This window comes from Mixophyes fleayi, chromosome 3 (genome assembly GCF_038048845.1).
Source record: "Mixophyes fleayi isolate aMixFle1 chromosome 3, aMixFle1.hap1, whole genome shotgun sequence".
Lineage (NCBI taxonomy): Eukaryota > Metazoa > Chordata > Amphibia > Anura > Limnodynastidae > Mixophyes > Mixophyes fleayi.
Genome location: NC_134404.1, coordinates 98,882,741 through 98,896,139, shown reverse-complemented (window position 1 = coordinate 98,896,139; position 13,399 = coordinate 98,882,741). Strand labels below are relative to the sequence as shown.

Sequence of the window (13,399 nt, the reverse complement as noted above, 5' to 3'; positions counted from 1 at the left end):
TCCAATCAGCAACCAATCAGATTCTAGCTGTCATTTTGTAGAATGCACTAAATAAATGAAAGCTAGAATCTGATTGGTTGCTATAGGCAACATCTCCACTTTTCAAAACCCGCAGTTTAGTAAATCTAGCCCTCTGTCTACACTTTCCGTATGTAGACAGACAGAACAGGCTGCAGTATACCTACATGCATATGTGTAATATAAAGTCCCATCAGAACATATGTAACTTTTTTTTATATAACATTAATCATAATACTATAATCATTAATAAAAATATATTTTTAGAAAATACTTTTTTCCCATGAGATACCTAAATCAGGATGCTCTTAAGGCATACAGTACATAAAATGCATTTCTATAGTATCTCTTACTTGCATACACATGTTCTGCGCTATCTTGTGACATGTATACGTGTAGTCATCACTATCAGTCAGCACGTACACCTGCCCTGTAGTTGTGATACCGCTAAAAACATGGTTCTTAAAAGATGCCCTGAACTTGAATTGGCCGCATGTGCGTACGCTCACTCTCGGCACACCCCTAAAGGATGTTGCCTAAGTTAGTCCACCCCTTCCCTCCCTCGTTCTGCCCTTCAAGTCGTAGGCAGTCGCAAGTGTCATTTGTGTGTGGACATTAATTGCATGCAGTTGTGTTTACTTGCGTAAATCCCATTCTGGTACACGCGCAGAGCAACCTCACACATGATACCACACTTGTGTTCAAAGATGAGTCAGACCCTATAGCTCTGGATAGAATTATATAAAAAGCACATTGTCTCCAAACTGCAGTTTCAGCTTTCCTGGTTCTGAGTGGGATAGAGAGAGTGAGAGTGAGTACCCCATTGCCAGAACGTGCTGTAATTGGGCAGGTACCTACTGGGACAGCACAACATGGAATAGTATAATAAGGGTATTCTGAGCTGCTACCCTGGGCCTTGGACAATAAGGGGGCCCAGACCTCACCACTGATGCAGGAATGCCCACTTACTGTATATGACAAAAACCTGGCTAGATTTTTTTGTGTCTATTGCAATTACTTGTATAAGTATGAAGCTGCCTGGATATATTAACAACAGGTTAGATATTGAAGACATATTAGTGCTTTAGTGGGTAACCAGACTTTAACAATTATATGTATTTGGGGCCAATAACAAAGCACCACACAGACCCATTGTGTTGTAATTCACCACTAACAGCACAACACATCACTATATAGTTATATCAGGGTTTGTATTAATCTACACCAGATGCAATTGTCCAAATAAAAATCACGCTTATTTCTTTTATTTGTTTTTTTAAGCTCCGAAAGGATGATTTAATTGCCTTTGATTATGATATCGATCTTCATGAAAAGCCATCAGAGGTAAGTAATCATGTAACCATGTATTTGTGAAAATAATTGGTGGAAAGACTGTTCATTACCACATGAACATATTACATGCTGTATTCCAGGAAATGGTGCCCTGCAGTCTCCATGTTGTCTGGATGTCTGGAAAGTCGCCCAAAGTGGACTATAGCTGTACAGAGGACGGCTCAGGAAACAAGGCAGAGGAAGGATCAGCTTTCCTGGGAAATTTTAAGTAAACATACAATATTTTCTGAACTATAATGTTAGGGGTCATTTATGAACAATGCTAGTGTCTAAGGTAAGGGTGCCACCACTTGTGCACACCAGGCATGTCACAAAAGGTGCTGCAGTTTTTATTTTACGACAAGCCCAGTACTAGGTGTAGATTTTAATATACTTTGTAACTTCTCCATTTTCTCATCTGTCTCTGTTCTGCAAACAAAATAAAATGAAAACTACCAAATGAGTCAGGAGAAGATCACATGACAACATGATTTCTAGGCCACAAAATTTACCTGGGTACAGTTTTCAGATTTCTTAGAAACCCTACTTTAGTCCATTCTAGACTTCACCCATTTTTGAGGGATATTTACTACAGCGCATACTTCGGCTCAGTCCAGAGTATGCCTCGGCTACACCTCTGGCAGAGTCTCACTGATAAGCTGTAGTCACAGTGATGTGAACTGTCGGCTACTTCATAGATAATGTTTTTCTTACACTTCGACGGCCAAGTCTTCATACACATTGAAGCTCGTAATACATATTCAAGGCGCCTTCTTAAATCTTGCTGTGGACCCGTGCACAAACTTTCTTTGGGGGAGATCCAGTTGCCGGCTATGTGGCGCGCAGACATCGCGACAAGCTCTTTTCCGGCAATTACAGTAGAAATCTCCACTCATGAAATGAGCAGATTTCTGTCCAATCTCTGCCGCAAAGTGTCTCGTGGAACATTCTGGAGACCTTTTGCGGCTAATTGAATCTTCCCCTATATGTCAATTTTAATGTTGCATGCAGCGTTCAGAATGGCTAACGTTCGGTAAACATTACAGAGCTTTATGAGAGTGCTCATTAAGTACATAGTACATTAGGTTCCAGGAAAGATTTGAGAACACTCTTCGAACACTTTTTTAAAACAAAAGACAACGTACAAGGTTTTTTCAACATTTCTTAACTTCCCATGTCTCCGAGCCCTAACAGCCATATCAGTTTTACTCCACCAACACTAGAGATGTGGTTAGTCATGCTGACAAAGGTTATATGTACTGGTGGTGCACACACACACTATATATAGTGTAGATCCAATGTAAACTATACACAAAGTAAAGCTACATTGTAAGTGTATGAAAATTACGTATTTTCATAGCTAGAACTATAGAAGCTTAATTTACTAGTGTAAGATGTATATATGACTCAACAGCACAGAATAAAATGGGTAAAGTGTAATTCAAGTAAGTTAGGATAAAATATAGTAAAAAAAAAAAAAAAGCTTATGTTTAGAAAAATATACTGCATTACTGATAGCATTTTACCCACACTGATGCAATTTGTGGTTTTAACATTGTACTAAGAATAATCAATGCACAAAAAGTTTTCACTTGTGCACAATGTAACAATTATATTGTGCGTGTTTCTTTGACTTTTGTTATAAAAGTGAAAAGGTCAAAATTGTGCACATTTTTATTGCACTCAAGCACAAACATATATATAAGGATACATGCACAAAAATCTGTTTAATTAAATACCATCTGCAGAGTAGTTTAGTCATCAACCATGTCAGTAACAAAACCAGCTTCTTCGAGGCTACACCATAGTCATGTTATAAATCCCTGGCAATTGTCAGAGAGTAAATTTTATTAAGTAACTATAATGATTTTGCAACCTACTCGATTTGACTTAAGCTTTGCCTGGTAAAATGAATTGTCCAGTGGCAGGGTGTGGACTCCAAAACTGATTATGAACAAAATCCTGCCCTATGAGGAAATAGTTTGACTTGGAAATTCAGACAGCTTTGAAAAGAATTGTGATCCGTTTGTTCATTCAAGTATCTAAACCAGGCCTGGACAACCCGTAGCTATTAGCTCATACTTGACTACCTTTAGCAAGCTGTATCCGGGAGAGGGGCGTGTCTAGAGGGCGGGAGGGAGCGGGGCACAGTGAATCATGTCATTTTGGCCCTGCCCCCGCATCAAATATGCCGTTTTGTCGCGGGGGCGAGGCCAAAATGACGCAATTCACCGCGAGTCGTGTCATTTTAGCCCCGCAATTGTGCGATGCGGGACATTTGCCAGCTCTCCCGGACATTCCGGGAGAGTTGGCAAGTATTTATTAGCTGGCTTTTTGGCTGGCAAAGCTTGCTGGCCTTGTAGTTTTACAACACCTGGAGAGCCACAGGTTGTCCAGGCCTGACATAGACCATTGGGTCAGTACAGTTTGACATTCTCCTGTCGCAAAAATGCTCACAGATAGTCATTGTTTGAGCACCAATTGTTTCACATGCGTCTGGTTGACAGTGGCGGATCCAGGGGGGGCGATTGGGGCAATCGCCCCCCCTAGCAGAGGCTTGCTGCCAGCGGCTGCACACTATGTGCAGGTCCGCTCGGCAGTGACAATGTGCTGCCCGGCTGCTCTGATTGTGTTTTAAACACAATCAGAGCAGCCGGGCAGCACATTGTCACTGCCGAACAGAATTGCACATAGTGTGCAGCCGCCGGCAGCCTTAGAAGTCAGAAAGGGGCGGGGCCTAAATCACCCCTCCTAAATCACCCGGGGTAGAAAAATTTTCTAGATCTGCCCCTGCTGGTTGATTGTTGAATATGACAAGCTTATTTTCCACACCACTCTCTTTTTATTAAATAAACATCTACTTAATTTAAGTTCTATTTCTGCAGACTTGCTACTTAATCTGATGCACATACTTTCAAGGCCTTAAGAGAAGTAATATGGCTAGAATTCCCTTCTGAACTGTTACTCAGTTTTGGTTTGCAGTCAGTGTCCCACAATAGTGCATTACCAGCATTGAGTTAGAGGCCATAAGAAAGGTTAATAATAACGAATAGAAACAGGTTCTAGAGAGCAGGTCTGAGAGCAGCACCTGTGTTTTGAAAGCCAGCTGTAGTTTGTACTTTATGTAATTGTAACCAGCGATCACGTCTATTGAAATGTAATCTGTTGTTCCATTAATCTATGTCCAGAAACTACATGTAAACCGCCAAATGAAAATATATCAAATAAAATGTCTATTATTTTAATTACAAAAGTGGTTTTGTGCATCTAAGATTCATATGTGCAGTTTTAGCGAACAAATATCTTCTGTACTTGCTTAGGTGTTCATAGTTGCAAGCTGTCCATACTTTCCAGTCTTCTCATAGGAGATGTCCCTATTTTGTATATTAACTAACTGCTGTGTACTAATCTTGCATTGGGTGTAACTCTTAATATTCTTTTTTAAAACATTCTTATACAACAGCACAATAATCAGGTTCATAATGGGGATTGCAGTGACACCAAGGTGCACCTATGTAACACTACCTGTGACGTGCCTGCAAGTGTTGGATAACTGGATATGAGTTTAAAATTTTGGGAACTACAGATGCTAGAATAACCTTGCTTTGCTGATAAATGGCTGCAAGAGTAGGACCATTGAAATACATCTCGGCTGCCAATGGGCATGTCTACTAATGTAATTTAGAATGAGCAAAATAATTTAAAATTCAGAAACCCAGGAACACACACCTCATGATCTTTGGAAACACCATCCAAAAATGAAGTTGTTCCTAGCTTTGAGTATATACTCTATATATGTGTTACTGAAAATGCACATGGTGGAAACCGTAAAAACATCATATTGAAGTTCAAACTACCACTGTTTTATGACTACCACCTTAATTATACTGCCTAGTTTAGTATTATTCATGGTTTTAATCATGACAATGAGGGGGCATCATGACTGTCTTCCTACTTTTGTGTGTTTAAAGCTTTCTATTACATTAATTGAAGTGTACCTTTAAATGCGCTGAGCAGCACAGTGGCTAAGTGGTTAGCACTTCTGCCTTACAGCACTGGGGTCATGAGTTCAATTCCTGACCATGGCCTTATCTGTAAGGAGTTTGTATGTTCTCCCCGTGTTTGCGTGGGTTTCCTCTGGGTGCTCCGGTTTCCTCCCACACTCCAAAAACATACTGGTAAGTTAATTGGCTGCTAACAAATTGACGTGTGTGTGTGTGTTAGGGAATTTAGACTGTAAGCACCAATGGGGCAGGGACTGATGTGAATGAGTTCTCTGTACAGCGCTGCGGAATTAGTGGCGCTATATAAATTAATGATGATGATAATGATGCCTTATCTTGTACAAGTACATCATCAATTCAATCATATTTTCATATGTAAGTTTTAAAGTCTCCTCCTGGCATTACCATACCACCAAGTACCACCTTGCCAATGATTTTGAGTATTGGCTGAGAGGAGATGAATCCCAAGGTTTCAGGTTAAGAGGGTCTAGTTATGTCCTCAAAGTCTTTCCTTTTGAACTGAGATTGTGCCTATAAGGAACAAGAGGCAGTCATTCTAATACAGAGGCTCATGTTTTCTTTCAATGCAAACTCTTGCAGATTTTATTCTGTCAATAATCACATAATCTACTTTCTCAGTGTCAATGGCCATAAAAGCACCCCAATAACCATGACTAGATGGACACGCGTGTTATCCTCATTGTTATTCAATTTGGCCCTCATTCCACTACTTTATATTCTAGAGACCATGCCTGATTTTAAGGGTATCTAGACTAGTAGATCAGAAATAAAGATTACGGCATTTGCCGATGATCTTCTGCTATATCTATCCAATCCTAAACACTCTCTCTTGTTCTGGATACCATTAATCGGTTTGGCATGGATTCAGGATTTACCATTAATTGAGATAAATCGATTGCCATGATTCTTAACTCTACCTCCATACCTCATTGCCTTAAACATCTAAAATTATCTTGGGGGAACTCTACTGTTACATATTTAGGAGTTCAACTTCATAAAAATATCCACCAATTGTATTCCATAAATATGAGGGTACTTATGAAACATGTACTGAAAGAAATCCATAGTTAGTCACATTGTCCCTCGTCTTATCTGGTCTGAATCAGCTTACTGAAAACTGTTGTTTTCCAAAATGATTATATGCCCTCCAAATACTACCTATAACTTTAACTCCCGTTGATGAGACACTTCTTAATGGCGAATTCCGCAACTTTATCTGGCACAACAAACGTATAAGTCTTATTAAACTTCAACAAAGCTCCTCTGGTTTCCCTAACCAGAAATTGTATAACTATGCTAGTATCCTACAAATCATTTGTGACTGGCCTACATTCTACAATCTCCTATACTAATATTCTCTTACACTACTCATTTCTGTCTGACTCAGATCATGTCTCTTTCCAACATACACACAAAGCTGAACTGTCTCAGGAAATCTTAGATAATCTCCTACTGATGTCTGCATGGACAACATGGAAAGCTGTTCGGGAAAAAATGCAATCTTAATAGTTATCTTAATAGTTATCAATCCTTGTTTCTGCCATTTTTAAAGAACCCTGCTACCCACGATTGTAAAGCCTCCTAGTCCTTACCCACAAGGTGTGGAGAATCTTGTAAAAATATGAGTTACCAGGGACACGTGAATCTCTTCAGGCTAAAAAATATGCTATAACAGTTTCGTAATATTTTATCCCCACATGACTGGTCAACTGGCCTTGATTCTTGTCTACATCCTTATGTAACTGGGGAGCAATTTCTCTACATAACAAACTCCTTTGTACTCCATTTGACCATAGCCTGGCTCCAACAGGCCCATCTCATTGGCTCACAATTTTTCTGGGTATCTCAATTGAACACCTTCTCAAAACCTTATGATATCAAGCTCTACCACATCAGCTATATAGGGAGATGTTCCTCAATATTTTTCATCAAGGTTATCTTTCCTCTCAATGTCAATATGCCATGGGATTATCTGACAATGATGTATGTTTGAAATGTGGCTCATCAAGGGCTTCCTTTGTACATTGTATATGGGTATGTCCACAAATTAAACACTTTTGGAGACAAATTCAAATTTGTGCCTCCAGTCAATTCCTGAATTATATTCCACTTTCACCTGAATGGGCTATTCTTGGAGTGACTGACCCTCTTTAAAAATGTCTAAAGGGGGTAGAAAATTGTTGCTCACCTTTTTGTCTGTTTTACCCAGTTTGTTTATTAGTTCACTGTGTTTGTCCCCAATTGTAAAACACTACGGAATATGTTGGCACTATATAAATAAATGATTATTTCCGCAGTGACTACATTGGTGTATTACACCAATTGATATATGATCAACCTCCTACTCTATCTTTATTTAAAACAAAGTTATTCTTTGTCTTTCGGATGCATTGGCTGGAGGCATTGTCATGCAAAGAATCTCACACGGAAAAGTTGATTTTTTTAATAGTTTACCAGATTCCACACAACGCCTTATTTGCCAATGCTTCAAACATACTACCTGGTATGAAACAAGATTGTTATTAGAAGATCCTCCGATACGATTGAAAGCCCCGAATTGAGATGTCCAAACCTGCCATTATGCATTATGCTTTTTCTTTTCATACATACAAATTAAATGTCACCCCTTGTAATTGTAATTTCTGTTTTGGTTCTCCATATCTGATTGTTCTGTTGGGTGATTCTGTCTTATTGTCACGCGTTGGGCACACCTGGTACCTTCGCGAACATTTGTTTATGCCACATAATGTTATCGACGGCTATTTTTGGTGCTGCCTTTTCATTTTGGGTATTTATCTTTACACACTGCAAAGTATTGTTCATGTTTATTTCTCCTGCAATTGTATATTATACTCTATGTATGGTTGCTTTTTTATGTGATTGGATTTATTGAACACTATTATACTGTATTTTATGTCCTATACTCTGTTTTGCTATGTTACTCCAATAAAAAAATATTTATATAAAAAAAGAAGCTGCCACCTAGTTGCGAGCTCTGGTGACATCGTTAAGATAAAAAAAAGCATTGAGTACAGATTTACCTAGTGCGCTATGATTAATTTCTCTCTTATGTTGCTGCATGTACAGCTTTGCAGCAACTGAAGTTTGAATGACATACACCCGTCCACAGAGGCACTTTGAGTAGTACCCTACATCTGCTGTGTCACAAATACTAGAATGCTAATTTGTTACATTTAGTGGGATGAGTGACATACTCATCTTTAATAATAGAAGAACTTTAAATTACAACTTATACATATGAATGTGCACCATTTTTAAATCATGTTTACATAAAATGTCTCAGATTTCTGTCCATCTAGATAGAGGACTAGTAAATTAGGAAAATATAGACCATTTTTATTTTCATTTTGAATAATGGGCCAACACATCATTTATTTTTTGTTTGATCGCAGTGTGTGCGCCTTCGCTGTATGGTTTGTCCTTCAAAAGTGAATCAGGATTTTTGAGATGCAAATCACTTTGGATTTTGCTTCCTTGCAGGGATATTGTAACAACCAAACAATTGGTCTCGACAGAAAATTCCTATGCAAATTTAGTAGCAGGATGTGAAAAGTGAGTTCAATTAAATTGTACTGTTTGTTATGAAGAAGTTCTCTAGTGTAGTACAGTGGCGGATCCAGGGGAGGGTGATCGGGGCAATCGCCCCCACCCCAGCAGGAGCTTGCTACAAACAAGTCTTCATAGAACGGATCTAGACATGTCCTCAGTGATGTCTCCTGTATCTGGACAAAAACCAGCTCTGTGCAGTCCAACATGAAATAAAAGTAAATGGTAAAGTGCGATCACAATGGGCCCTCAGTCTACAGCAAGTATCTCTGCGACAGCCCCTTTGTCACCCTTAAAATTAAATGGCCGTATTTTCCTTCAAGCTTCCAAGTGTTCTCCTTTCTACAATAGGAAGATTATCCCGTCTTTTTGATATAATCTGCCTCAATTTTACTTTGCTTTTTACAACCTTTTCAACAGTATTAAAACTTCTCCACAATCAGTATAAAACCACTGTTTTCTTAAACCGTAGTCACTATTCATAGATGTCATTCACTAAAACTTACCTCTAACTTAAGACAGCTATTTTGCTATTAAAGAATGTTCAGCTAATAAGTTTATGATAGGGTCAACTACCAACTGAATCTACAGCAAATCTTTATTGCTATGGGTGCCCTCAGGGTGTGTATTGTTCTTCCTAACATTCTTTCTTGATCCCTTTCATCTTTGGGATACATAAAAAAAAACAAAGTGACTTGATCATGAACTCCTGGGAGTCACTTTCACTCCCAGTGGTTGATTAATTTTAGTACTACCCTCTAAAATCTCAGAGATCTGTAGTCGTTGATCCCTGAATCTTTCTTCCATCATGGGAGCTCACTGATTCCTCACTTCCATTTTCCTGATCTTTCACATAAATCATCTTTTAAACATAAGCTCTCAATTTTACCTTTGTTATTCGCCTTAAATGTAGCATTTTAACAACCAAGCTTATCTAACACATGAATCCTTTAAGAATACAGGGACAGAACATTACAAAATGGAGTTTAATATGATGAGGAAAGTCACAATGCTTATTGTATGAAAAAAAGATAACAAAATTGAATAAAAGAAATACAAGTCCAAACAAGTATCTTAAAATAAACAGGAATAAAGCTGAAACCAAAAATTCACATTCATGAAATCTGGACAGGGAACGCTGGAAAATGGAGAGAACTTCAATAGATTGATTCCCAAGAACCGACAATTGACTGAGGTCAATAAAATAAAGTCTGTTTACGTGAATTGTTTTTTTTACAACCCTTGTATATTCTTTGTTCAAAACACATTTCTATTCAGGAATGCTTATACTAAGCGATTTCTCTTCTGGAACATCATACCTCCAATAAACAGAGTATGGTTTTCGTCACAGCTATGGGACAGGATGCAGAAACTAGGCAGATTGCTATAGACATCTATGTAGTTAACCACTGGTTTACTTACACACAATGCTGTCACATAATAGAAACAATTCCTATCTTTGGGATTATTTATGTTTTATTGTCTTAACTCCAGTTTATGTGATAATCACAACAACATGGGTTTCCCAATACTAGTTTTACCACCCTATAAATTGCCTTACGCCAGTCATAAGTGCCTAGGTAAATTTCTATTGGTCTATTTAGGCCTTCCTTTGCATCGCTCTTTCACTGCTTAGGTTGTTTCGTTATCCTCTTATATTGTATTATTCTCTTTAAGTGATAAAAAAAACCGCTATTACTGTAGTATACATCTGCATGTGCATAATTTTGTACTTTATATATTGCTGCACTTTGGCCCTTGATGTTTTCTTTTTCTGTTCAATTTAACCTCGCATGGTGAAAGCAGATAATGCCATTGACTGAACTGCTCAAAGCCTTCTTAGCATGTACGATATTCAGACGCATTCTCTGCATGGTGAAAACAGCTTAACTGCATCTTCGGTAGCGGTTATAGAATTTTATAGAAAATACAGTTACTACACACTACCTGTTTTTCTAGGATGGAAAGGACCAAAAACACTAAAAAGAAACCACGCTAGGTCCTTCCCATATTATTTCGTTACCACTGCTACATAACCAATGCTAAACAGCCACTTGTTGTTTTTCTCCCTCAAACTCAATGGTTTGACTTCTTTCATTATACTGCAAACGATGAGTTGTTTTATCATCACTAATTATCTAACAGGCAATTAATACCCACAGAGCTAGTGAGTGAAAAGTGCAAGATATATCACAAAGTTTGAGCTGCCAATCCAGAATGGCTCTGGTGGAGACACAGTGGAGCTGCATACACATTGATTTCAAATGAATAAAACAGAGATAGCTCATGACATAGGTGTAGAGGAGTTTCTGGTGCCTGTACTTTGATTAAACTACAAGATATATGCTGGCATCTCCACTATATTAATGCAGCAAATGTATACTCTACTCACAAAACTTTCCACAAACTTATGATAGAAACGGTAAATAGAAAGAAATTGTACCTATAGCCTATGCAGTGGGCTGACACTATATTAAAAACGCAGCATCTGTGTCACCAGTTCCTAGTAAATTGATAGCTGCATGCACAATATTGGTTCATGGCTGCCTCTACTGTGAGTATGTGAAGTGTAGACGTTAAATAAACAATATTGTGTGGTCCTTTAAATAGATGAAAACTGGGGAAACGGACAAACAAGTATTTTCAGAGTAACACCCATCATATGACATTATTGGCAGATCTTGCACTTATAAAACAGAGAAACACACATTGCACAGAAATTTTTCTTGTGTTATGTCACAGGCAAAACAATCAGTATTGAAAAGAAAAAAAAATACAAACCAGAGGCTCACCCACGTGACATAAACATGATGATACATCACTTCTTATGGACAACTGAAATCTAATATACTGCATAATCAGGCTGTACTCTGGTAACCCCTATGATATGTAGGTGGAGAGCATGGGGTAATAAGAAGAAATAGCCCATACTGTAGGAGGCAAAATGAATACACTAGAACATATATTGCACATATAGGAGCATTACCTCTCCCTTATAACAATGTCGGTTAGGGTGTAGAAAATGTACTTGCTAAGGCTAGTCCCTTAAACTTAATAGAATAAGCTGCCGTTTGTGCGTTTTTTGGGGGAGGGGAGAGGGTAAGTGTTTTTCTATTTTATCTTGGGTAATGCTGCTAGGAAACAATGCTGAATGTGTTAAGACAGTGGAGGGACAGTTAAGAGTCGGAAGTAAATCCATATAGCAGGTGGCAAAAACATTGCGCTGTGAAGGAGGGAATTTAAAATTAAAGTTAGATAAATTACAGTGCTAAGACAAAGCTGCCCAGTGAGTGTGTTGCATGCCATATTATCCCTGCAAAAAAAACAATTCAATTTGCACTTCTTGCATCACAGCATGGCTGGATTTACTAACTCTGAATGTGGCCCATGATATAGAACAGCATGTGACTTTGTGACTTCACACTACGGATGTGCCAAGAGTGCAGGATAGCGTTTGATGGCAAATCCAGTTATAAACTGGCAGCCAACTGCAGTAATGTTCAGGAAACTTCACAGGAGAGCCATCAGACAATGAGAGCACACATTGTAGAACTACCAGCATCCAGTGGGCGTGGTCAGTTTATAATATGTGCCACGTGGGAGGGGATTAATGGGGTGTGTTTCTTTGCAAACAGGCCCACCAGGAAGTGATTGTATGTAGGGGAACAATTGCCCAACACAACTGATTGAACAGATGTGTGACAATAACAGCTTACACCTATAGCTGCTGGGCATCTTGGAGGTGTAAATAGAGGGTGCACTCATTTAAACACACACTGCAATAGTGAATCAAATGTTTTGTGATGTACAGTTTATGACCAATAGATTTATGGAGTTGGGGTAGCACAGTGGCTAAGTGGTTAGCAATTCTGCATCACAACGCTGGGGTCATGAGTTCAATTCCCGACCATGGCCTTATCTGTGTGGAGCCTGTATGTTCTCCCTGTGTTCGCGTGGGTTTCCTCCGGGTGCTCCAGTTTCCTCCCACACTCCAAAAACATACTGGTAGGTTAATTGACTGCTATCAAAATTGGTGTGTGTGTGTGTATTAGGGAATTTAGACTGTAAGCTCCAATGGGGCAGCGACTGATGTGAATGAGTTCTCTGTACAGTGCTGTGGAATCAGTATGCGCTATATAAATAAATGGTGATGATAGATGCATTTAGCAAAAAATGTGAAATGGAGCCTGTAATCACAGACTTGCTCTATGAAAAACATAACATAACATGGATGGGCATAAAAATAGGCTACCGTTTTGGCATCTGTAAATCAATATACAATGTATCCATTGAAGGGATTTAAGTCAGGTAACACAGAAAAGTTGCAGCTACCATCTGTGTAACTAAAATCCTTTGAGCTACGGCAGAAACTGAATATAGAACGTAGGATGATTACTGACACGAAGCTTATTCTATCATATTACACTGCTGGAAATGTAAATATAAACAGACACAGA

The 13,399-nt window shown here is 38.7% G+C and overlaps 1 protein-coding gene across 1 annotated transcript in view; it reads left to right on the top strand.

Annotated features, from left to right (window-relative positions):
* LOC142143845 (ovocalyxin-32-like) overlaps window positions 1–13,399 on the top strand; it is a 46,957-nt gene that overhangs the window by 21,701 nt on the left and 11,857 nt on the right. The window contains exons 5-6 of the mRNA XM_075202056.1: window positions 1,300–1,362; window positions 1,452–1,579. Of these exons, the coding sequence (XP_075058157.1) occupies window positions 1,300–1,362; window positions 1,452–1,579 (191 nt within the window). The remainder of the gene's footprint in view (window positions 1–1,299; window positions 1,363–1,451; window positions 1,580–13,399) is intronic.